The sequence below is a fragment of the Athene cunicularia genome, assembly GCF_003259725.1.
Source record: "Athene cunicularia isolate RWA chromosome 10 unlocalized genomic scaffold, athCun1 chr10_part1, whole genome shotgun sequence".
Classification (NCBI taxonomy): domain Eukaryota; kingdom Metazoa; phylum Chordata; class Aves; order Strigiformes; family Strigidae; genus Athene; species Athene cunicularia.
In genome coordinates, this window is record NW_020799112.1 from 10,693,799 (window position 1) to 10,718,649 (window position 24,851).

General features: G+C 49.3%; 3 protein-coding genes across 3 annotated transcripts; 1 reads left to right on the forward strand and 2 right to left on the reverse strand.

The window, feature by feature from the left end:
- Positions 1-1,737: 1,737 nt before the first annotated feature.
- KBTBD13 (kelch repeat and BTB domain containing 13) lies at positions 1,738-3,880 on the forward strand. Its single transcript, XM_026856211.1, has one exon. It carries the CDS (start codon positions 2,021-2,023, stop codon positions 3,461-3,463), a length of 1,443 nt encoding a protein of 480 aa, XP_026712012.1. The 5' UTR covers positions 1,738-2,020; the 3' UTR covers positions 3,464-3,880.
- Positions 3,881-6,356: 2,476 nt separating this feature from the next.
- On the reverse strand, positions 6,357-20,118 carry UBAP1L (ubiquitin associated protein 1 like). The gene is made up of 6 exons (XM_026855956.1): positions 19,866-20,118; positions 17,354-17,505; positions 14,160-14,912; positions 12,716-12,925; positions 8,490-8,591; positions 6,357-7,515 (listed from the first exon to the last, which is right to left on the reverse strand). The coding sequence occupies exons 1-6, from the start codon at positions 19,879-19,881 to the stop codon at positions 7,381-7,383; spliced, it is 1,368 nt and encodes a 455-aa protein (XP_026711757.1). The 5' UTR covers positions 19,882-20,118; the 3' UTR covers positions 6,357-7,380.
- An 808-nt stretch (positions 20,119-20,926) lies between these two features.
- PDCD7 (programmed cell death 7) lies at positions 20,927-24,845 on the reverse strand. The gene is made up of 5 exons (XM_026855957.1): positions 24,508-24,845; positions 23,346-23,484; positions 22,779-23,015; positions 22,086-22,173; positions 20,927-21,693 (listed from the first exon to the last, which is right to left on the reverse strand). Exons 2-5 carry the CDS (start codon positions 23,410-23,412, stop codon positions 21,576-21,578), a joined length of 510 nt encoding a protein of 169 aa, XP_026711758.1. The 5' UTR covers positions 23,413-23,484; positions 24,508-24,845; the 3' UTR covers positions 20,927-21,575.
- Between the last annotated feature and the right edge of the window lie 6 nt (positions 24,846-24,851).

A 24,851-nucleotide genomic window follows, 5' to 3' on the forward strand; every position in this document is an offset into this window, starting at 1 on the left:
CGGGCCCCAGCCAAACTCCTTGTAAGGAAAGCTGCCGCGCCGGCGCCGGGCTGGACACACTGCCCTGGCCACCCCGAGGACGGTCCCCCGGCAGGGCACACGCCAGCCCCCCAAGCTCCCGGGGCTTCGGGCAGTGACCCCCCCAGTCCCCAAACCCACCACGCCTCCGCTCAGAGGCCACCTCGTCATGTCTCTGGCACCTTGTTGTGTCCCCAGCAAGCAAAAGCCAGGTCCCGCTCCCCTGGGCTGAGGCCGGTGCACTCATTACACCTCCCACCCGGGAGCGATGCTGCCTGCACTGCCACCGTGCTCACCGCTTGCCCAGCTCCTTCGCATGCATTTAAGCACATGGCTGCTGCTGGCAGAGGCTTTGCAGGGGAAAAAAAAAGCCCTCTTTCCACCCAAAAGGCACAATCCCGAGGGGGAAAGGGGAGCACAGGGAGTACTCACCGCTGCCCGCACCAAGCCATCAACCGGCACCCAGCGGGCTCCGAGCCCGAGTAGGTGGCGGAGGCTGAAGTCAGCGTTGTCATGGCGATCGCAGCCATTTGGGATGGGGCTCAGCGCCCGGGACCGCAGGATACGGCCCCTAAACCGGCCCGAGGGATTTCTATGGGGGGCCGTAGCCAGGGGGTGAAGGCTGCTCCGTGGCCATGTGGGGCTGCTGCGCCGTTGGGATTATTGCCCGTTAATGCAGGCAGAATATTTTTAAACCCTCCCAAAATAGTCTGGGAGTGTGGAAGTCCCTGCAAGCCCCGGGGGATCACTGCTCTGCGGGATGCAGAGCCCCTTGGGGACCCCCGGCTCCCAGACCCCTCTGGACACAGGTCAAAGATGCTTGAAAGCAATCAGAGCTAAATGTGGTGTTCTAAGCTGGGTACTCAAAAGGCCCAATGACAGTAACACAAGCTCAAAGCTCTCACCTTCTCCCCTAAACTGAGATTTGTTTTGGAGGGAACCTGCGGAGGCCATAATTCTGGGGCAATTACTTTGCTGTCACATGGTGCCCCAGGAGCTCCCAGCTGGGATGGGGGGGGGGTAAGGAGGAAGGAAGGAAAAAATATACCTTCAACAGGGTGGGCTGCTTGGTTTCAATTATGCATTAAAACTAAACATGAGCTGCAGGTGGCCATGAGGAGACTCGGGGAGCAGCCTCCCAGGTGAGCCCTGTTGCTGGCCCTCCTTGGCACCCCACAGCAGAAGCCAAATGGGATTTCTGCCCAGCAAAAGCTGTGAATAGTACACAAACGAGTGATGTGCCACAAACAACACTTTTCTCCACCGTCAACCTCCACATGAATCACAGGGGTTGTCTCTGCCCGCAGCTGGGCGTTACAGGGAATGGGGCTGGAGGGGACTTTTTTGGAGAGAAGGGGTTGCTGCACTTCATTTTCCTTGCCACAGGATCCTCAGATCAAGCTGGTTTAAGGGTCCTTGCACCCGGGATGGATGTTTCTCTGGTTGCTCTATGCCTCCTCCCTGCAGAGGGTGGCAAAGGGACTGGCCCCATAAAGGTGTCTCTCTGCCCGTGGCCACACTCAGAGGGCAGCAAGCCCCTTTCCCACAGCTGGGATGGACCACACCAAGATTTGCTGGCATCAGTTACCTCCCTGTGGCCATAACCCCCACATTTTAAGGGGGGGAAAAAAATTTGTGTGGTAACATGCTCTTCCCAGCCATGCAAACATGTTGCCTTGCCTGAAGTGGTGACTGTCCCTTCAGGGCATCACAAGGATGCCTGAGAGTGGGGAGAGCAAAACCCATCTGCCCTGGCAGACGAGCTGTGATAGAGCCGGGCATCTCCGCTGTGACCTGCGCTGGCCGGTGACGTCGGGGCCCTGCCTGTGTTTTGGGTGGGCAGCTGAGCTCGGCGGATGCCTTTGAAAGGCCCCAGTCACGAGCTCGGCTATCTTTAGCTGAAGGTATTTATACTCCAAGGCAGTGGCGTGGCGGCCGCCGGGCAGCACAGAAAAGGCATCAAAGGGTGGTGGAGGCAGCAGGGGCTGCGCCAGGACACGGCATGGAGGAGCATCGGGTGCTGCCCCACACCCCCCAAGAGCTGCTGAGCCCCTGGTTGAGGATGACCCCAGAGGAGGAAGGCTCCCAGGCAGGGCCCCCAGAGCGGGTGTGTATCTGGGTGGAAGAGCAGTCGTTCTGGGTGGAGAAGACCTTGCTGGTGGAGAGCAGCGAGTACTTCCGTGCCCTCTTCCGCTCAGGCATGAGGGAGAGCACGCAGGAGGAGATCGGGCTGGGGGAGCTGAGCGCAGCCGGGTTCCTCGCCATGCTGCGGGTGCTGGCAGGCGAGAGGCCCATCCTCAGCAGTGAGGAGACCTTCCAGGCGGTTGAGTGTGCCGCCTTCCTGCAGGTGAAGCCCTTGGCCAAGTACCTGATCCACTCCATCAACTCCGACAACTGCATCCTGCTGTACCAAGCTGCCGCCATATTTGGCCTCCTGGACCTCTTCCACTGCGCCGCACTCTACATCAGGGACAGCTACGCCGAGCTGAAGGAGTACCTGGACTGCCTCTCCACTGACCTGCTGGCCTACGTGGAGACCCTCCCGCCCAGCACTTTCGTGGCAGTGGGAGCCCACACACCCACCTTCGAGTTCCTGGAGGACCTCTCCAGAACCATCTGCTACTTGGATGAGGAGACCAACACATGGAGGACCCTCTCCTGCCTGCCGCTGAGCGCCAGCACATTCCTAGCCGGCATGGCGACCATGGATAATAAGATCTACATAGTAGGTGGCGTCTACGGGGCCAGCAAGCAGGTGGTGGAGAGCAGCTTCTGCTACGATGCTGACACCAATGCCTGGAGTCAGTTCCCCAGCCCTCATCAGCTGCGCTATGACGTCCGGCTGGTGGGCCACGAGGGCTACCTCTATGCCATTGGTGGGGAGTATGAGAAGATCTCGCTGAAGTCCGTGGAGAGGTATGACGTGGCCTCCAGCACCTGGACATTCATCTCTGACCTGCCCCAGCCAAGCGCGGCGGCACCCTGTGCCCAAGCCATGGGGCAGATCTTTGTTTGCTTGTGGAAGCCACTGGACACCACCGTCATCTATGAGTACGAGACCCAGGGAGATGCATGGCTTCCTGTCACTGAGCTCAAGCGGCACCAGAGCTACGGGCACTGCATGGTGGCCCACCGTGACAACCTCTATGTCATGCGCAACGGCCCCTCAGATGACTTCTTGCGTTGCGTCATTGACTGTTTCAACCTGACGTCGCGGCAGTGGACCGCTCTGCCCGGGCAGTTCCTGAACAGCAAAGGAGCTCTCTTCACTGCCATCATCAGGGGTGACACTGTCTACACTGTCAACAAGATGCTGACACTCCTCTATTCCGTGGAAGAGGAGACCTGGAGGTTCAAGAAGGAGCGGGCAGGTTTCCCGCGCAGCGGCTCCCTGCAGACCTTCCTCCTGCGGCTGCCGAGACGTGACCATGACATTGCAATGTAGGTGGCCGCCCATCCCACATCAGGGTGCTCTCTCCTTGCACATGGCCTCGACTCCACATCTGTTGCTCCCCCGGGCTTCTCTCCTCCTCTGCAGAGCCATGCTCAGGTCCAGGGATGTGTCATGTTGGGCCTTGGAGGTGACACTAGACCCTGCCAAGAGGGAAAGCGGCTTCAGGCAGCTGCTGCCTGCCTCTACCTGCACTGCATGGGCTGTGTGCAAAGTCCTACCAGATGTGGGCTCACGAGCCAACTGCAGGCAGGGTTTTGTGGCTTCTGCAGAGGACAGATACCAGGAAGATGCAAATAAGGTTTTTATTTATTCTGACCACACTCTGAAGGTGTGCAGCATCCCACCTCCTCTCTGCTCTGATGGGAAATCATTTATTATATCCCAGAATTAAAAGGAAAGCTATAAAAAAAAAAAATGTGGGTTTCATTACTCTTTGGGTTTGGGTTTTTTTCCCCTCCTTTCTGAAGGAAAATACCTCCTAACAGGATCCACGTCAAGGCTCCCTCCTACCCGCTGAATGCTTTTTCAGCTGCGGCTCTGTTTCAGTTGTACGTGGGAGCACAGTTCCCATGCAGCCCCGCGCTCCCCAGGGAGATCTTCATGGCCGCTCCCAGACGTAGCCAGGGTCCTGGGAGGAGGTGAGGAGGAGGGGGAGTGAGGAAAGCATGTGCTGGGCATCGGGTGCTTAATGCACTGAGGGGTTTCTGGGGCCCATCCATCACCCCCCTCCTCCCCAAGTGCATTAGCCAGCTGTTGTCTCCTTGAGTCTTGTCTGCCAAGCCCCAACATGGACCCAATGGGGTGGCAAGTGCTGGCACTCATCAGAGGCTCATTTGAGCCAAGACAGTCTTTTTAGGACATGGCAAAGCTTGGAAATACAGAGGGAGGGAAGGGAGAGTGCACCACCGCTGAAGGGTGATGCCAGGCTTGCAGAGGTCTTCTCCACTAGCAGAGCTCTGTAAGCAGATGAGCTGTTCTCATGAGATACCACTCCCTGGTACTGGAGGTTGATAGCCCTCACCACCGGCTCGGGGACGGCTGGAGAAGGCAGAGCTGCCCTTTGTGACTGCAGCACTGCTGGGAGACCTGCAGGGACCAGGCCAGCAGCAAACCCAGCCCATGGCTCAGCTCATTTCCCTCTGTGGGGCAGGCTTTGGGCTGCCCATGCCATCCTGGCCAAAGCAGAGCGGAAGGGAATACCAGCTGGGATGCTTCAAATACCTCCGCTGTTGACCCTCGCCAAGTTCTCAGCAATTTCAAAACACTTACCGCAATTGAGGAAAAAACCCACACAACACAACCACAAACCAAAACAAACAAGAAAACTGCAGCTCACATCCATGGCCAGATTAAAACCTGCTTGATGTGCCTTGTCCCCATTTTCCCTCTGCCACTGGGCCAGCCACCATCCCACTGTCACCCCTCAGATGGGGACCACAGCTGGTGGAGGTGCAGGTCTGATGGTGGCTCAGGGGAGACAGGGGACACTGGTGGACATCACCCAGCTCTACACTGTGCCGCAGCATTAGCTAAGTGGCGTCACTATCCTCGGGGGGGACTGTTAGCAGAAAGCCCATCAAGTCAAATCCTTGTTCCCTTCCTAGACAAAGCAAATCAACATTTCATGTTGCCTTCTCCTAACTGAAAGCAGCACATGGAAGCAGGCCGCTTCAAAACCTTTTTAAGTTGAACAAACAGCTTAAACTCTCCATTAAAATAAAGTTAAAATAATTCTGTTACTAAAATATTTATGACAGGCTCCTGTGGGTAACCCGGGACAGCTGAACTTGGCAGGCTTTCCCCTTCCCTCCAGCTCTGACACCACCAAGCAATACAACCTCTCCCTCCACCTTCACATGCTGTTTTTTTGATAGTTCAGGGCTTTACAAAGATACTTGCCGACAAAATGCAAAAGGTTTGAAGTGTAGCACCTGGCGAAAAGAGCAGGTCTTGGCAGGCACTGTTGACTATGGCACGGATGCTCCCAAGACAGGAGTAATTTGTTGCATCCATCAATCCAGACCATGATACAGAAAGTAACACAAGGCAATTTTAGGTGCACAGGGAGGAAAAAAGATACAGTTCTTACCTCTGCAAGCAGGGGGAAAAACTGAGGAGCCAGGACCAAGCAAATCTCTAAGAGCGAGAGGCTGCTCAGCCTTTGCACATGCACAGTGAGTGGGCACGATGCTGCAAATGTGCTTCACTCCACCAGAATTTAGCCCTCAGTGTTATGCCCTACTGGCACCAGCGCAGCACCGTTATCTTCCCTTTTCAATCTTCATGCTGTTTACTGCGCCAAAGATTACAGTGCGAGGCAAAGCGATCTATCTAATCACAGTTTAACCTTTTGCAAGTTTCTTTTTTAAGGTGACATCATCTTGGCAAGGATGAACGTAACGAAAAGCTGTCTGTAGAATGGACTTGCCTTATAAGGGCTGTATCAAAAATAAAAGCTTGTATAACCAAGGGAAAGCTGGAGGAAAAATAGGGCTGGGAGCTCCAAGAAGAGCGCCTCATGAATATCTCCCTTGGCCATACAAGGTGCCCTATTTTCCTTTTCAATGCCATTAAAGATGAGCAGGTATGAAACATCCTTGGGTATGGAGGGGTCAAGTCCACCAAAACCTGGATGCCAAGTTTCCTTGCTGCATCCAGGCGAGGATGAAGGCAGTCATGGAGGGCTGTACCCGCCTGATGGTGTTTGGCACCTACCTAGAGATACAGGGAGAAGGGACACAGTGTTTTAACGTGATGGCAGCACACTGGGCTGGGAGATCATTTGGAAGGATACAATGGAAAAATGGTACTAATGCAACTAATTAAGGATTTTCTCTGCTAGGTTGTGCCAGTTGGCATTTTCACAGGAAAAGACACAAATACATTTCAGAAGAACCCCTCCAACCATCTTTACTCAAAGAAATTACATCTGTATCTAATTCACAAGAAACCAATATATTTTTTACATGAAAACACTGTCCGCTGTTCCACTGCCAAGCCACAAGACGTGTCCCGTAAGGTGATCTGAATCTCTGTCCTTCAGTTATATACAAAAATTACCCCGGGCATCCAGATCTTCCTGACTCTTGACATTCATGCTTAACTTCATTTGGAGCCACTGTCTCCACAGTTTAGGGAACCATCCCCTGAATTTTCCTGATTTGGGCAGAGCACAAGGGCAGCCGAGCCATTCCCCATCTCTCTGTTCTGATTTCATAAAATTGCCCAAGCACAAACCCTTGCATAAGCCACTTTTCATTGCACTGGATAAACTTCACATATTTCTAAAGCAAGGGCAGCCTGTTTTCTACCCTTACCCTCACTGAATTGTGTATTTTTCTCAAGTTTCTGGTTTAAAAGAAGTTAATGTGATCGGACTGGATTTCAATTACAATATTCAACCATGACTAAGTCATGAGACTCTTCCCAAGCAAGGACTGACAAATGTTTCTGCAGGAGCTTTCAGTTTTTATGAAAACAATCTCTTCTGTTGATTTATAAAATCTTTTAAGAATCCACATCTGATTGTAGTTGAAAACACAACATCCATCACCCCAGGTGGAGGGAGCAAAGTGTGGTTTGGGTTTTGCAAAATCTAAGCCAAAGGCGGTTTGGATCTTATTGCATCTAATCTAAACAGCTGAGATGACCAAGGGTGGAGATGTGTGGGTGAAGAGATAAACACTCCTGCTATAAAGCCTTTGCCTTAGTGCAGTGATAACATGCTTATGATGGATGTCCGCAAAATGATGAGACACCAAGCCAGTGCTTCGAAGGTTTGTGCCCGCTGAGCCGTGCTGCTCGGGGAGGGGATGGAGCAGCAGAAGGATAAGCGCCCACCGACCCAACCAAGTCCTTCGGAGGTCTGGTCTGGAGAGGGGAAGCTGTGACTGAGGTCCAGAACCTGGTCACTGGGTCTTCATCACGAGCTCTTCCAGCGCCTTCTCCCTCTGATTCCCACAAAGCAAAAGAACTTCTTTGATTTCATTTTGCTGGAAACCCATATCGTTAAACTGGGCTAACAAATGCAAGAATTCAGCTGCCTGGAGGAAGAAGGAAGAGAAAGGAGTGATGTTATCATGGGGTTTTAAGGATGGATTTATCGTAGCACTGCAGCAGGAAGAGTGTTGGGTGACGAGGCTGCAGCCAAATGACCCGGCTGGGTTGTATTACTGGTTAAGGGCATGCCAACAGCAGGGCGAGGGCACGCATACTGCAGCTAGCATTTAAAAGTGTGCTTTTACATCAACTTTTAAAATAAGAAATATTTTAAAAAGTCAGCCTCTAGCTTCACTTATTCCTTATAAAATTTAATACAAATTCCACACAAGTGTTTGCCTGCATTATAAAGAGACCAGGGAAAGGCAGTGAGTGCAAGCTGGAATTAATTTGTCCTGCTTCCCTCCTTGCTCAGGCTGGGCCCCAGCACCACAACATCTCCTGGAGCCGTGTCCTCAATAAATAACCCCCTGCCTGACACCGAGACCCAAGCGTCCTCCTGCTGCCACAGCCCAAAGGAGCAGTGAGCTGATAATACTACGTGCTATAAGCATCACGTTAAACACCCCGCAGCCCAAATTTCAAGCAGTTCTACCCCCCACCAGGCTCTTCATTATCCCCAGGAGGACAGTGATGATGGAGACCAACACCCAGCATGCCACCATGGTTCTTCGCCCTGGGGGGAGAATGCAAAAGGGGAGCCGGGAGGGAGGTGTCAAGCGCAGGTGACAGTGGGCTCAGGGTGTGGGATTCCCCGGCAGGGGCTAAGTGAGCATCGTGCTTGTGTGGCGGAGTGAGAGGGTGGATGGAGAAGAGCAATGGAGAGGGCCCCTTATGGTGACACTTCTCTGGGGGTCTGCTGCAAGTGTGGGCTCACTGCTCGCAGGGCAATGGGTCTGACCTGCCTGGAGACTGCGCAAGGGGTGGCAGAGGAGGAGGAGGGGACTGTGCAGCCCACTGGAAAAGCAAGCCTGGAGGATGCAGCACAAAGGGCTGGGCTGTGCCACGCTGCTCTTACCTTCTTCTCCGAGTACTGGAACATTTCCATGGCCTCCTCCACCTGGCCTTCCTCATAGCCCTGCTTCAGCAGCCGGTCACAGGCACCCAGGTAGCTCAGGAACTGCAGAAGAAGACAACGGGGGTTAATCCAACCCTGCAAGCGTGGCGAGTGAGTACACTCAGGAGCCCACCTTGTCACCTCCCAGGCACACGCTCATGGGGAGGACCTGGGCCACCACTGTTCTGCTGGTTCCCGTCTGATGCTTAGTCAGGGCGGTCTGTCAGCAAGACTCCACCAGGAGAAGAAAACATCTTGTTCGCCCTCAGGCTCCCAGGGTAGAAACGGGAACAAGGTAGAAGGAGGACAAGGAGCAAACATCTGAATCATCTGAGACACACAGCAGTGGCCTCCAGGCTGCAGTGTGAGACAGAGCCTGTCCCGGTGAGATGCCTACCCTCAGCCGAGCCAGTATCCCTTTGATGCGCCGGGGTTCGGGTGCCTGCGGGTTCACTTCAGGGTCTGAGCACAAAACCCACCCCAGGGGAGACTCGTGTGCTGTCATTACTGAAAGTAAACAGTTATTTTTGGCTTTCCTCATTGTTCTTGGAGTGCTGACAGCACTATTCCCAGCGGTATCTTTTACATACCATGAGAATCATTCACTGTCCAAAAACATATGGGACAAGCAATAATAAATGAGCTATACAATAGCAGGGGGAATAAAAACATCCCACAGGTCTCCCTGAAGCTGTCCCATCTTCATCCAAGGAGAAGCTGATTCATATCTCCCTAGATCCACCAGCACCGACCTCCACCCTCCCGAGCATCGCTGTAGCTAAGGAGAAGTACTCAGTAAAAGACCATAAAACATGAAAAAGCTAAAAAAGTCCCTCAAATGTTGAGTTGATCTAGTTTGGCTCAACAGCAGAGTAAGGATTTTAAGAAACATCAGCCTTAAGGAGCAGCTTTTTAAGTTAAAAATGAGATAGTCACTCGTCATTGGCATTCCTAACCTGTTTTTATTTTTCTCGTCACCTTACTAACTAAAAACCACAGATCACTGCTGTAGTTTCTTGCCCTGTTGCAGCAGGGACAGTCGCTTGCCGTGCTCACGGCAGAGCACAGACAGTCCTGGCAGCCTGTTCAAGCCCAGCATGAAATCGGTGCCGTTGTCAACTCAATGATTTTTATCATTAAAAAAATAATATATATATATATCCTCAAGACTAAACAAAAACAGGTTTTTAAATACTATGACCTGCTAAACCCCTGAGTCTGGAACTGGCCTCACTGCTCACTGGGGAGGAGGAGGAGGTGCTGCTGCCTTCCTAAAGCTCCTTCTCCCCTGGCAGCTCTCAAGGAGGCTCCTTACAATGCTGAGCTGTGAAGTTCCTCCAGCACAGGCACCCCTGGAGAGCTCAGCTTTATCCACCACCCGGCTAACCCAATAACCTCATCACGAACTGCTCGTGTGGGAAGAGACCTCCAGGCTCTGGTAGATCAGTAACCTGCTGATTTCTCTCTTCCTTCATTTGCTGCTACTTGATGTTATGTGTGGCAATCTAGCTTTTCACATCAAAGATGAGCATATGCAGTGATGTAAAGGAAACTCCCTCTCTGGTGGGTTTTTATCTTCCACATCCCTATACCACTTTGGCTGGCTCCCATCGGAAAGGCCCGTCCCCATGAGGTCCCCACCTCAGGTGCTCCAACGATTGGCTGCTTAAGAGCAAAGCCTTACCACCAACCATCTCACCAACCCACCTGGACCAGCACAGAAAAAACCATGAACAAACACCACCAAAGACCCAAATGATGATTTCATCGTGGAGGAACAGGGTAAACATCTCCCCAGTCTTGCAGCAGGGTTCAAGCCAGGGATGCGGAAACCTGGTGGGGTATTGGGTGCTGAGCTTCCAGGGACAGAGGCTCTCTGGGGGAACAGGGAGACCCTAGCCAGCACCACAGCAGACAGCCCTGCTCAACTCACTGCTGCAAGCACCACCACTAAGGAGGCAATTTCTATAAGCATCAGAGAGGCTCAGGGAGCCACCACCAGTGGGGATGGCTGACGCAGGGCTTGCAGGAAGTGCTGAAGATCTCGATTTGTTGTTTGGGGTAAGACAGCACGTTCTTTTGGAGGAGGAAAGGGCCAGAAGCACATTACAGAAGCACAGATGAACATGTATTTTACTGTATTATTAATTTCATAAGAGTCCAGCAGTCCACAGGAAGAGGGTCCCCACCTGCACATGGCCAGGAGGGGGCTGGTGCAGAGGGCTGCATCCCACGGTGAACACCCTGCTCTGAACCCCATGGCTATTTGTGGAGATGGATGTTGACCAGCCGCAGCCATTTGTTGCTTCTCACACACACATTGAGAGGTCCGTGGATCAGTGATGCATTTTTGATCAATCAATGATTACTGATCAAGACGTAATGATGTATTTTTGGTTTAGCCCTTGCCCATGACATCCTAGATGATGAACCTCTAGCACGCTGGGGCAGCTAACCCTGCTTGAGCCTTTTAGAGAGGTTCTTCCACCAAAATTGAGAAGGCATCGCCTCATTAAGGCAGCAGACTTGCCTTCACCAGGGTGGGCTCTGCCAGATTGACTTGACACTGCAAAGAAATTGAGCAATTTTTGGCTACCATCTGGTACTACAATCAATCTTCATGGATGAAGCTGTCATCTTCACACACTGAAACCCCGTGTGACACCAGCAAGCAATGAAGAGCACCCACAGTTCTTGGTTTTAACTTGAGTTGAAGAATATTTTCTAGGAAGGTTTAGTCTAATTTGGCAGTTTTGTACTTGTAAGAGACGCACGAAGGGCCTTACATTTTATTTTGGCTGTATTGTTCATAAATGAGAAAGATTGGAACTTCTATTGAAGAAGGCACAGAATGTAGGGCAGATTGTGTATTTTGGTGCATTAAGCACCTCTCCAAGAGGACGGGAGTCCCTGTGTTTACACAGAAGGGAGCAGACTGTACCCATTTCCATCCTTAATAAGATGTGCTGCTCCTTCATTTTGAGACAGCAGTTGCTCCCAAACACCCTTGCATGCAAAGAGCGTGGGCTGGGCTCTGCCCATCTCTCTCTGCCTAGATGAAACCTTTATGAATTGAAGAAATGAAGCTTCCCTTCCCACCTTGGCTTGCAGCAACGATCACCTAAAACACCAGCGAGCATCTGGGGAGGCTGGTCCAGCCGGGGCTGACTCAGGAGGGAGCCAGAAGCTGCAGGATGACTCAGCTGCAGAGCAGCTTTGTGCACCGACCAGACGGGTAAGAGCTGGCCCACACAGAACAGGCAGCTCCCCGGGAGCAAGGGAAGGAGACTGGTGGCTGCTCAGTGCCATTCCTGCTCACACCTCTGCCCAGGGGCTGCTCTTGCTCCCTGGCATGACAGCCTGGTGGACATCCTTCTTGCTAAACTGTGATTAAGCCCCTTCTCTCTCTGCAAGAGCTACTTATATAATTTAGCTATGTTAAATCCTCCACTGAGATGGGCAGGTCCAGCCCCAAGCTTGCCACACCAGAGGGTCAGAGCCAGCAGCATCCCTCATAGCACAGATGCTCGGAGCCCACCTGGACCACAAAAGGGTTTGTCTGGACAAGCAGAGACCTTGGGAATCAGGATGCAGCACAGCGGGCTGAGATATACTCAGATATCAGGGGTAGGAAGAGCTTGTATGTTAATTATTTTCAATAAATTCCAGGTTATCATACAGGGTTCCTCAGGAAAAGAGCTCTGGGACCCAGCCACAATGCCTGCATGGAGACCCTGGTTGCTCCGACATGGGGAAGTTGTGTTTTGGAGACAGCCCAGACAAATCTCTGAGGTATTTGTACAGTCCGGCTCTGACAGGATGAGCCATGGCAATAATCATACGAATCTAACAGCCAGGAAAAAATGATGTGCAAAAAGTTTCCATATACGGGGGGAAAATTTGTACTTCAAAAGGACACCATGCTCCATACAACAGATTGAACAGATAACGTTACCCGGACGTTATTACTTGCTGAAAAGCTGAGAGCGACTCATTGCTATTTTATTACAGCAAAAGTGCAAACGTGTGATCTCATGGAAAATCCTGCCAACTGAGGTCTAATACCAAAGTGGGAAACCCAAGGCCATCAGAAGTCCACCCCAAGCAAGACAGCCATCCTTTTCTCCGTGAAAATCAAGTTTTTCTTTACCAAAAGCTTTCTGCAGTGCCATGCCAGCTCCACCAACCTGACTTAGGCTTTGCCTTCCAGTCTTCTGGAGGGTGAGGATGGCTTTGTGGGGGGGGTAGCCCAAGGCTATAACAGGCTCGATGAGGTCTCGCTCCTCTTGGCTCAGCGCTGAGAGCAGGTCAGCTGCTGAATCCGACTGGGATCTGTGGGAGCCGAGAGGTTGCGCAGGCGTGGAGGCAGGGGGGAGGCAGGCGTAGGGGCTGAGGGACTGCAAGAAAAAAAAAAACAACACAGCAGATGGTCTTCTTGCTCCAGCTCAGGAAATGATATTAAACAACCCAGGATGAAGCAATGCTTTCAAATGCCCGCAGTTACCTTGCTCTCTCCAGAAGAGGAAAATTCCCATACATGGAACAAACCCCCTTGGGCATTAAAGGAGACTGGACTTAATTAAATCCAGGCTCGGTTATAGATATAGATCAGAGAAAACAGCGCTCAAGAGGGTTCATGGGGCAAAGCAAACAAAAGCAGCTTCCTTTCCCTGGGAATCCTGGTCATGTCTCTAGCAATAAATGCCATGCTTGTCCCTGACCAGCCATGGGAGAAGCAGCGCTGCCTAGGACACCCGATGCAGCGGCCTGGGCAGAGGATGCTCCCCTGATGCCCCATTTGTGCCTGTGATGTTTATCAGATGTATTTAAGTTTCTATTACAAAGCCATCTCCAGAAATAACCTTGCACATGCATGTGCCTGCAGCTTTAGCACTCAGTGTGATGCATGTCTAACAGCAGCTGAGCAGGGTGGGCCATGTTCAAATACAAATGGGCATTTAATCTTTCCTGAATTACCCTACGTCTAATGCAGCTATATATAAATAACCCAGCCTTTCATGTGTCCAATGGTTTTAATTGCAGGTTTTCAGTAATTAATCTCCTGTATCTCCCAAGTATCTGGATGAGATGTGGTCTCTTAAAAAACATAGTGCAATTCAGATTTAAGGTGACAAAAGAATACTTACTCCATCAGTTCACATCACTGCTTCTCTCACTAGATGATCTATTTCTAGTAGGACTACGAAGTCCAAAGTTTCCTAGAGAAGACATGATGGCTGTAAGGGGGCATTTCCCCATAAGCCCCATTTATAACTGTTAGAGGGGGAAAAAATGGAAAGGAAGGGGAAAAAAACTTACTCCACTTTTCTAGTGTTTTAATTGAAATTCAAATAAGATGCCTTCCTCGTTGGGAAAAACAGGGAAGTTTTTGCTAGGACAGAGCAAGTAAATGCACTCTCAGACAGCTTGCCTTTAAACTCTAGCAGAAAAAATCCCCACCTACCTTCACTTGCTATGAAGTCGTCAGCAATTTCTCATGGATTTAGTGTTCCCAAAGCCCTATTTTGGTTCCACTTTGCTGGTCAGACCCCAGCAAATGGGACCGATTTGACTCCCTCCTCCTCCTTCCTGTCTCAACAAGCAAAGGGCTACCAAAAGGAAACACCTTACCGGCACTGTGGGCTTATGCCGTTTGATCGGGGGGATCGGTGCGGCTGTGGCCGGAGGAGCTGGCACCAAGGTCCCCAGGTGGGACACGTCCGGGGCTGGCCCGTACTTGACACTACGGCTGGTGCGGTGGCGCGGGGGGAGCAGCCGCGGCACGGGGACCCCTCTCCTCATCACAGCAGCTCTATTCAAAGGATGCACCAAAGCAGCCAGCTTCCTTCTGGCCGCTTCCAGCTCATTCTTCATGTTGTTAAATATCACCATGGATCTTCTCTGCTTGCTCAGGTCTGGGCTGGCAAGGTTGCAGCCACTATTATCTGGCAAGGGCTCCAGCAAGCCAGGCGATGTCTTTGGCCGGGCCTGGTAAAAGTCGGGATGCAGAGTCAAACCTCTCCCAGTGTTTCTCCTCCTGGAAACCTTTTCATCCTTGTCATTCTCTTCCCAGGAGGTCGAGGAGTACTCGTCGTCCTCCTCGTACTCATCCTCCTCCGAGTGCTGGATCTCACTCTCAGTGTCGGACAAGGCACCTCTGCCCTTGGTGTGCCCGTAGCTGCCGTTGGCAGCGCTCATGCTGATGCAGCGCCGCACTGCCCCGTCCCGTGGTCTCCCCCCGTAGCTGTCAGCAGGGTCCACCAGCAGCAGCCAGCATGGCGGAGCCGTGGGGACAACTTCGGAGGTGACCCGATGTCGGGGGGTATGCTGCTGAGAGGCCACCTCGACCCAGTAAAGCACTTTTCTTTCCAGTGAGAAGTCGTGCTGCAGAAGAGCAAGAAGCAGCTGTTGAGGGCATCTGAAACCAGGCCATGTGGCACAGAGCAAACCGCACGCCTCACAAGGGCATTGAGGGCTGCATCCTTCCCATGTTGGCTCCTACTTCCCCGAGCATCAGGGCTGGATGCAGAGACTAGGGCTGTAGGATTGGGCAGTGCCAGCCTTATCCCTATAGGGAATCTCAAAATTTATACCTGAAAAAACCCTATGAAGTTTTTACTATTTTGAGTTGTAGCTACCATTCTTTTGATAGGTGTTTTACGCTTGGAGGCAGTTTTGTGTCAGTTTGGCTACTGTGGAAGGGGACAGCACCCATTAGTGCCACCTGGAAAAGCCACCTCAGGCACGGTGGCTTGGGAGCCACCACAGGGGGAGATGCCACCTTGAGCAGAGGGAAGACTGGCCGTGGGCATCTCCCATGGCACTGGGGGCTCAGCCTGTCCCAGAACAGAGTCGTCATTTCCATGTACTCCAGCTTAAAATATAAGCATGTTTGAGACTGAAATCTGAGGGTTTTCCTGGAACAAATAAGCCCTGCCTGTCCCAGAGCTCTCCAAAGAAGGTTTCCTCCGGACAGGCAGGCAAGTACATTCACAGCCCAGGAATGCTGTTTTTACTACACCCTGCCACTTGTCAGCTGTGGCCCCAAACCAGCCTCCCCGAGGAAAACACCACCACGTGCCTCGACAAGGATCAGTCAGGCCACCAGCGCAATCGCTCGGCCTTGGCGGGGAGCACCGACGTGTCCCTGACCAAGGAGAAACCCAGGGCTGGGGGTTTCCCAGGATAGGACAGGGTGGTGAACCACCTCAGCTGGTCCATGGGGATGCAGACCAACACCTGCCTTTACACGGGTGGCAAAACCCGTGTGCATTTAAATTTACGTTAGAGAAATTGCTTAAAATGAACAACATGACAACTCTTCATGTTAAACACGTCCCGCGGATTTGAGATGTGTCATTTTTGGGGGGAGGGATGAGCAAGGCTGAAGTAGAAAAAAGCCAGATGTGGGGTTTACTGCTGGTTCACCCATCACCAGGAGGGAGCGGAGGCTGTTTGGGATCGCCCAGCTCGCCTTCCCCCATGAAGTGCACTGACCCCATCTACGGGTGAGACTGTTTAAGGCTGAACACACAAAGTATTTCTGAAATTATCTTCAACTGGAGCTGTGCTAGCACTATGTCTAAGCCCAGAGAGTCAGCTCCATGCTTTCAGTGCCAATGTACAGGGAAAGGCTTCCAAACCCCTTCGAGAGTACAAATAGCTCCTTTGAATCGCTATGCCGGGCTTTGAAATTGTGGACAAAGCAGTTAAAGTAATAGGTGTAGATTCTAAAGCAGTTTAGGTCTGAGCAATGTGGAAGATGACAATGCCACAGGATGGGGAGTTTTTTATATATCTATATCTATATCTATATCTATATCTATATCTATATCTATATCTATATCTATATCTATATCTGTTGCCAGCTGTCCTGTTTCAGTTGGGATAGAGTTAATTTTCTTTTAGTAGCTGGTACAGTGTGTTTTGGATTTTGTGTGAGAATAATGCTGATAACACACCCATGCTTCAGTTGTTGCTAAGTAGTGCTTATCCTAAGTTAAGGATTTTTCAGTTTCCCATGCTCTGCCAGCGAGCAGGTGCCCAAGAAGCTGGGAGGGAGCATGGCCAGGAGAGCTGACCCAAACTAGTCAAAAGGCTTTTCCATACCACAGAATGTAGTGTTCAGTATAGAAACTGGGGGTGTTGTCTGGGACCAGGAGATCACTGCTTGGGGCCTGGCTGCGCATCAGTCTGTGGGTGGTGAGCAATTGTGTTGTGCAGCACTTGTCTTTTCTTGGGTTTATTTCTCTCTTTTTGCTATATTAATTTTCACTAATAACTATTATCATATTTTGTTTTGGTTTAGTCATTAAACTGTTATTATTTCAACCCTCAGGTTTTAACTTTTTTTTTTTTTCCAATTATCCCTATCCCACTGCAGGGAGTAGGAGTGAGCAAGCAGCTGCATGGTGCCTAGTTGCTGGCTGAGGTTAAACCATGACACCAGCACAGGCAGTGTTGCCTGCATCTGTTAGATTTATTAATATATATTTAATAAATATTATTAATGATGGTGACAATTCCAGAGTAGAAAATGATCCCAGAGCAGAGCCTGAAGTTTGTCCTCCTATCCCAGAAAGACCCAACCCTCCTGCTTAGACAGGATTAAAAAAAAACAGCTCCAAACCAACCCCTTCCTCACTCACACCCACCATGAATCGTCCTCACCTCCTCCCACTCCAACTGCAAACCAGCCAGTTAAGAGGATCAGTCAGGAGGAGAGGTTTCCCTTCCTTCACAAGAAAAGGCAAACACTGCTGACATCCCCTTGAGCGTCCCCCCAGAAGTGAATCCAGGTGCGGATGCAAGCAGAGCTGACTCACCATGGTGCTCATGAGGATGTCAGCGCAGTCAGGGAGCTCGATGTCCGGGGCAGTGATTAAAGGGTTTTCTCCCCCTGAGTCCCCGTCAAGGCTCCTGGCCATCCGGAAAGGAACTTCATCCAGGTAGCTCATCACTGCTGCCTCATTTCTTACTGCCAGAGGAAGGAATGAAACAAAACCATAAAAGCCAGGACTAGCATCTTTTCAGTTGGGTGGGAGAAAGATGAGTTATTTCAAGAGACACTGGCAAAAGGAATGCAGCCCTTAGAGATGCAGCCAGCTGAGTAAAAACTGCTGTCTGCAATGCACGCTCTTAATTACTGACACCAAGGAGATTTGTCCGAACTAACCTTGCTATTCTGAGCTTGATCCAGCAGGACCTGACCAAGCTGACAGCTTAATTTGGCAGATGTCCTGAGTATTCTGTTCCTCCACTTCCACCTCTGTGCATGCCCGTGCCTTCCATCCCTCCTCCTGCCTCCCCCCATCCCTCTGCTGCCCATCACATGCTCCTTTTCCCAAGCTGGGGACAGACTGAACACTTCTTCCAGTTACAGAGCACGAAACTGCAGCCAGGGAGGACACCTCAGAGGTCCTCCCTCTCTCTGCAGGACCCGAGAGCATCCGTGGTCACGGAGCTCATGCATGTAGCCATGTGCTGCTAAGCCATCACACAGAGCAGCCCGGGGGAGACGGGACAAGGGCAGCTCCTCCAGCGCTGCAGCAGCTTACTGAGAAAGAGAGAAAAATTTCTGATGAACTGGGAATGGTGTCATGGAAAATATTACTGCAGTAGCGTAGCCACCAGCTCTGGATAAAAGTCTTGGTTTAATACAAAACCACTCCATCCTGCATGAAGCCTCAAGTCCCCAGTTTCTCAGCGATGACAGTGTGGAAAATAATTTCCTTTATACACTGTCAATTGGCAAGAGCTGATGGTCAATCTTCCACCAAGTTCTGGTACCTGCAGCCTGTGCTTGTTCATCCCAAAGTCCTTAGCAGTCACCCTCAAGACAAACAGGGTGACTTGTGACATCCCTAAGTGCTGTTACTGATTTTTTTTTTCCTTTAAAAAGAAATGGCTTCTATGACAATGAGGATAAACACTCTACAAAAGAAAATAAGCAGATGAAAGTACACAAGGAAGAAAATGCTGCCTGTTTAATGCAAAAGTAAGGGTTTAATGGGAAATGGTATTCAAAGTCATTTCTTATGTGAGCAAAGGACTAACAAACTGCCTCTAGATCACACAGGAAGAGTGACATGCACCATCATATGGTTCAATTCAGTTGTTCTTCTCAGAATTACAGGAGTTGTTGCTCGCCTGCTTACGCCAGGAGCTGTTAATACCCGGGGCTGTAGCGCGAGCAGAGCCCCAACTAGCTCTGCGGCTCCCGCACATGTACTGCTGCTAACACGCGACACACGCAACGTGTGGGGAGCCTGCAAAGAGCCAGGCCATCTGCTCCCCAGTCTAAGAGGGCTCAGCCTAAGTTACAATTCACGTCAGCACTGACAAAGACAACGTGTGAAAACATCCGTAAGCAAAGCCGCCTTCCCCCAGCTTTCTCCAACTCCTCTGCGTGGCTGTGCCTGAAGGAGAGATGGACACTCCTTGCAGCTTACGCTGTAAATCAAGCTCTTCCCAAAAGCTGTGCTGTACAAAGGTGCAAAGGAAAAGAATATTTGGTTGTTCATCCCCTAGAATGGCTTTACTTGGTTTTAAATAACACTTCAAGGGATGAGGATGGGCAGAAAATGCATGTGAAGCCACAAGGAAGAAAATATAATTACAGTACTGCATCTCACTGTATTTCACTGCATAAATACTGTACTCTGATAAAGGGTCCCACAAGTGTTAATTTCCAAAATCACTACTCAGAGAAAAAGACGTAAGTTGGGGTGAGAAGTGCTGAGAACAAAAAAGCTACAAGACAAGAATTAAAGAGGGTCAGTCGTAAACACCAACTCACACCAGAAAGCAATTCCCACAAGGGTTCTGACCTCATCTGCCTCAGGCCAGCCCTGCCCACTTTCACATCAGAGATACAGGCTGGCAAAAAACAAATTCTTGTCAGGATGGGCCTTAAAATCATGAGAAACCCTAATGGCACTGGCAGCAGGGAAGGAATAGGATGCACATGAGTCTCAGAAACTCAGAGCCAACCCCTCTTTTCTTCTGGGCTATAATAATTTTTGAAAACTTAAAAATAGTAGGAAATACTATAGTCAACTTTGAATCTTAAATCTGAATACATGAAGGTTTTTTTAAGAATCAATACCCCGTCTCCATGTATTTTATGAGTTAAGATTTAAACATTCCTCTTCCATCTGTGGCTTCAACATCTTCCTCGCTAAAAATATAAAACATTTTAATGCAGACGTCACTAGACAAGAGCAAATATGTAGAATAAACCACAGAAAGCTTGAGGGACTGAAATATACCTAAATGCACATCAACCACTGGCATTTTCAAGTCCTATTTTTATTAATAATATGAAGTTATCCTTACCATCAGACGAAATCATGGAGCTCTTCTTGCAAGGCAGGAAGAACAGAGTGGCTTCTATGCTGCCTGCTGTCTACTGCTCAGACCTCTACACTATCGCAGTGTCAGACAACATGTGACTGAGAGTTTTGGGATTATCGTACCTTAAGCAGTTATCCTGTCCCGTCAGACGTGCTGATGGGATAAGGAGCCTAACGGTCTAAGCAGAGCAACCTCCAGGGACTGAAAGCGTCATTTCTGCAATTGTTTTAATGCTATTTGAACTTTTGCCGGGATCTGACCCAGCCCTAGGTCTCAGAGTAATGAGATTGGAGGGGATGCATGAACATGCAAATTCCCCCAAGGACCTCATGGTAATCTGTATTTTGGGGTGCTCTAGGTAGGTGATACACAGAACTGCAGGCTTGTACACCCAGATTAATTCTAACTCTAGCAGAAATTACTAGTTTGTGTGCTCTTACCAAGAGAAATCAATGCAAAGCTTCAGCTGAGAAACTATTAACATTATATATATATAAAGGCCCAAATGTTGAATTTAGGCAATTGATGTTGCCTCCTCCATGAACTACACGATGTTGTGATGTGAAGAGGTAAGGAATTAGAGAAGATTAAATCCATTCCCACATAACCAGGCTAAGCAAGAATAATGACTGCGGCTGTGGGAAGATGCCATGACAAGACCAGCAAAGCCCCAAACCCATATAGCCCACGGCTGTTCCAAGCAAACTGTCTAGAACATGGAAGGCTTTGAAATCAGATGCCTCTGTCACCTTGTAGGAGGGACAAGATCCTTCACACAAACCTTTTGCCAGCAATTCTCTCCACACTGGAGTCATATTGGATGCTAAGTACTAAAATAAATCTCTCCTTCAGAGTAAAAACGCTTCAAATGAAAAAAAAAATCAGTTTTCCTCTATTTATTCTGTACAAAAAACAACTTACAAAATAGAGCTGAATTTTTTAATCAAGTATTACACACATGATCTGTCCCTACACAGAAATAGCTATATAGGCAAGAAAAATTACAGTAGGTTAGACTTCAGATTTTACTGGTTTTTTTTTTTCAAATTCATCAAATTTATATTCTCATGGCTGTCTGACCTAATTCACCACAACTGGGAATTTTTTCCATGCTGTGGTACCAGTTTTAGTCCTCAAAAGTAAAATGTCAACAGCTGCTTTAGTCAGCCTTGAAAAAACCCTGTCTTGTTTGTACTTCAGAATTTGTTTAAACTTGTAATAGGTTCATTTCTACACACAAAAATACAGGAACTATTTTGACAGTGATGCTTGACATGCTTCATTTAAGAAGAAAAACATGTTTACTAATGATCTTTTTTTTTAAACTTCTTTATTTCTGGAGATTTCATCATATGGATTTAGGCTTATAAAGATAAAAGGCACTAAAAATAGGATGTTAACACTGGCACAGATACCCTTGTCAGCAGTGTTTCTTTATTAAGATTGAGATTAGTTAATAAAAACTCACAGTGGGACTGTAATTCCATACCACGGGAGGCCCAGCAGCTTTGGGCTTGCTCAGGTAGCTCCCTGCTAGTAAGATGGCAAAAACAGTCCCTACGCTTTAGTTCAAGACATTCCAGTACCTGGCTACCAAAACAGAGGATGCGCCTTCCTCTACAGACCCTCTCATATTTACACACCCAATTATAATGAAACATTCCTTCAATGGTAACAGAATTTATTACTGAATTATCTGACAGCAGTGGCCCAAGTGTCATTTGTGGGGAGACTCGGAAGAACCCATCCTGGAGGGATGCAGCTTCCTTCAGGGTGATCAGCTGGCACCAAGTACTGATCCCATTCATGCCTTTAACAGAGAAAGTGTTGTCTGAGAGGAGAGCCAGTATGAGTTTGGCAATAAAATTTATTATATACCCACACAGATATTTTTCCCGTGCTGATCAATACAGAAAACACTATAAATTGCACTCCGAGACTTGATTTTCAAAACACGTGTGAAAAAATATATGTACTAATCTATTAAATAGAACCGTTATGCATGGAAGTGCACTCTGCCTCACACAGGCAGCTCTTGGATACAACTCTATCAAGACAGAAGCTTGATCCTTATCTGAAAAAAAGCAGGACAATTCATTGCATAACCATATTTGGAAGTTAACGAACTAAAATGGACCATAATTTTACAGTGTCAACAAATACTTCTCATCTTTGCTAATAAGATAAAGACTTTGTTTTTACCTGATCTGGATTAGAGCTGCTACAGAATGCTCCGCTTGCAAGTAATATTCTCTGAAGGGCTGCAAGAGGTGGGCTAGAGGAAATTCATCTGGTAAAACACAAACACAGAAATCATTCAATAAACCAGAAAGACCGTCAATTCTAGTAAGTCTCAGAAGTCCCAAAGTTGCCAACTCATTTGCTGCTCCCCAGCTAGAACTGGAAATCACTTCCCTGTGTAGTACATTTATGTGTTTTGCATGTCTCCTCATCCTTACCAGAGCTGTCAGAGGCAAGTTAAGACTAGCAAAACTTTTCCTGCCTCCATCCTCTAAACAAGGGGAACATATGGACACTGAATCTTTACAGATTACCCAAGTCACACTTACCAAATCAGCAGACTAAAGCATCTGTTGGGTGCTGGAAGTCTTCAATCTATTCTGTTTATTCTCACTTCAGCTTAATCTACAACCTCTTCTTGCAAAACATTATGAAATCGTCTTGAGATATACTGCAGTCTTTGCCGAAGAGCTAAACAGTTCTTACATCACATGTGTTAACAGCACACTATGTTTATTCCATCTTTTCCTCAGACCATAAATTACTCCAGTGGATGATTTCTTTCTCAACTATTTTTGGGTCTGCATTTTAAACCTAGTGTCTATGAGATGGGGGGGTGGAAAACTACTGTTGAGTATGGCATGTAGAATTTACCTGGCTCTCCAAACAGCTTAGAATCAATTTCGAGCTTCTGCTGTAGGAGTTTTTCCCTTTCTTTCTTCTGTTTCTTTTCCATTTCTCTCTTCCTTTCCTCCTCCTGCTCCCCCTCCAACATAACTCTTAATGCTCTCTCCTCAGCTTCATACAACTCTGTGCGATTTTTGAGCAACGTTTTGAGACTCTCCACTTGACTTTCAAATGCTTCGTCTGCTGAGGGGGGTGGACAAACACCTGAACAGAAAGAGAATCAATTTAAAATTTCCAAATTCAGAAGGCGCTCTGTTATCAGACTTTAGAGTGGAGCTGGCAAAATCTCAGAGGAACACGAGCTTAACCTTGCTAACAACTAACTTACTGGAGTAATTCTTCTATCAAGAAAGAGCTTGGAAATGTAGGAATGCAATCACTGTGTTCAGCATTTTATAGTTATTCTCACATAACAATGTAACTAAAATCACTAACAACAGTTTTGTCAAGCTTGCTAGTCAGCAAAGGGCAGGCACATCACCTTATTTCCTACGTGCACAATTAAAAAAGTTTGGTAAAAATCTTATAATTAACCTTTCCTGCCAGCAGCCTCCTTTCTCAGTTTCCGAAGCTTTTCTAATGCGCGCAGGATGTCCACCATCCTCTTTGTGTCTGCTTGTTTTTTCCGTACTTCAGATAAGACACTGTCTGCAGCAGCCTTAAGTTCTCGTTCCTATGAAAGAAAGAAAAAAATCAAGACATGATGTGTGAAATATCCCATGTAGACAAGAATGAAACGGTACTTTCAAAAAGATAAGCAAAGCACTGGAGATCTAATTTCTCACTAACACAGCCATAGCCATTTAAGTCAACCATGCAACCTTGCCTTTTTTATGAAAAAGCTAAAACATGATAGACTTCAAGAAACAAAAAAAGAATATTGACAAACTCATAAATTTGGGCCAAATGGCTGAAGAATACATAAAGCCTATAACCTTTAACTACAGAAAGTTAGAAAAAATATTAACAATAAATATAAACCATTCCGATTCTACAACTTAGCAATTAACGGCCGTTAACATGCCAGTCTGAACACAAAACCTTTCCCAACAGCTGGTCTGTACCATCCCAGGCAGACCTAGCACCAGGAGAAGGGCAGCTCTTTAGCCAACAGCCGACACAAAGGTGCCTGTAGCACTTCCCAGCAAGCTTATTTTGAGGTTTGTTTTTTTGTTTTTTGGGTTTTTTTGCTTTGGACATTTTATGTCCCAATGAGACCAAAAAGCTTGTAAACAACAAGCTTTACAAGGACGAAGCCAAGAGTTAAGGCTTATTGTGACTGAAACGGCTCCGACCACCACAGGGTAGCTGTGAGCAGAGTGGGGCAGGCTGACAGCTTGGGACCAGAGAGGAAGACCTCCACATGCAACTGAAATTTCAGAAACTGCTTCAACCCCAACTGGCAAGACCTAGAACATGAGCGTGGCAAAGCTGAGATGCCCACCAAAGCTCTTAAGGGAGAAGCAGGGCAGCAGGCCTCGGAAACAGCGTGTCTCCAAGCAAGCCAAACCCACGCAGCACCCAAGCGGCACCTACTGAACCTCGTGGGCCCAAACCAGGTGCCATCGGGCAGGCACAACCCGCTGCGAGCCCGTTACCAGCAGGTCTCCCCCCGGCCCTGACACGCTGCCCTGAGCCCCAGAGGGACGCGCAGGAGTTCCCGGGAGGCGACACTGCAGCCAGGATGGGGCCGTACCCGGTTCTTCTCCTCCACCTCCTGGATGCACTTGGCCCTCCACTGGTCGATCTTGGCTTCCCGCTCGGCTGCCCGGGCCGCCTCCTCCTCCTTGGCTGCATTGGCTTCTTGCTTCCTCCGCTGCAGGCGCAGCCTCCTCTTCCTCGCCCTCTCGGCCTTCCTTCGCAGCGCGTCCCGATAGCCGGGCTCCCTCAGGGGCCTCACGACCTCCTGCAGCTCCCGCCGCGTCGCCTCCGCCTCCTCCCGCGCCTGGGCCCAGCCCGCCTCGTCGCCCTCGGCCTCCCGCCGCCGCAGGGCCCGGCAGAGCGCGGCTAGCCGGGCCACCCGCCCCAGCGCCTCCACCG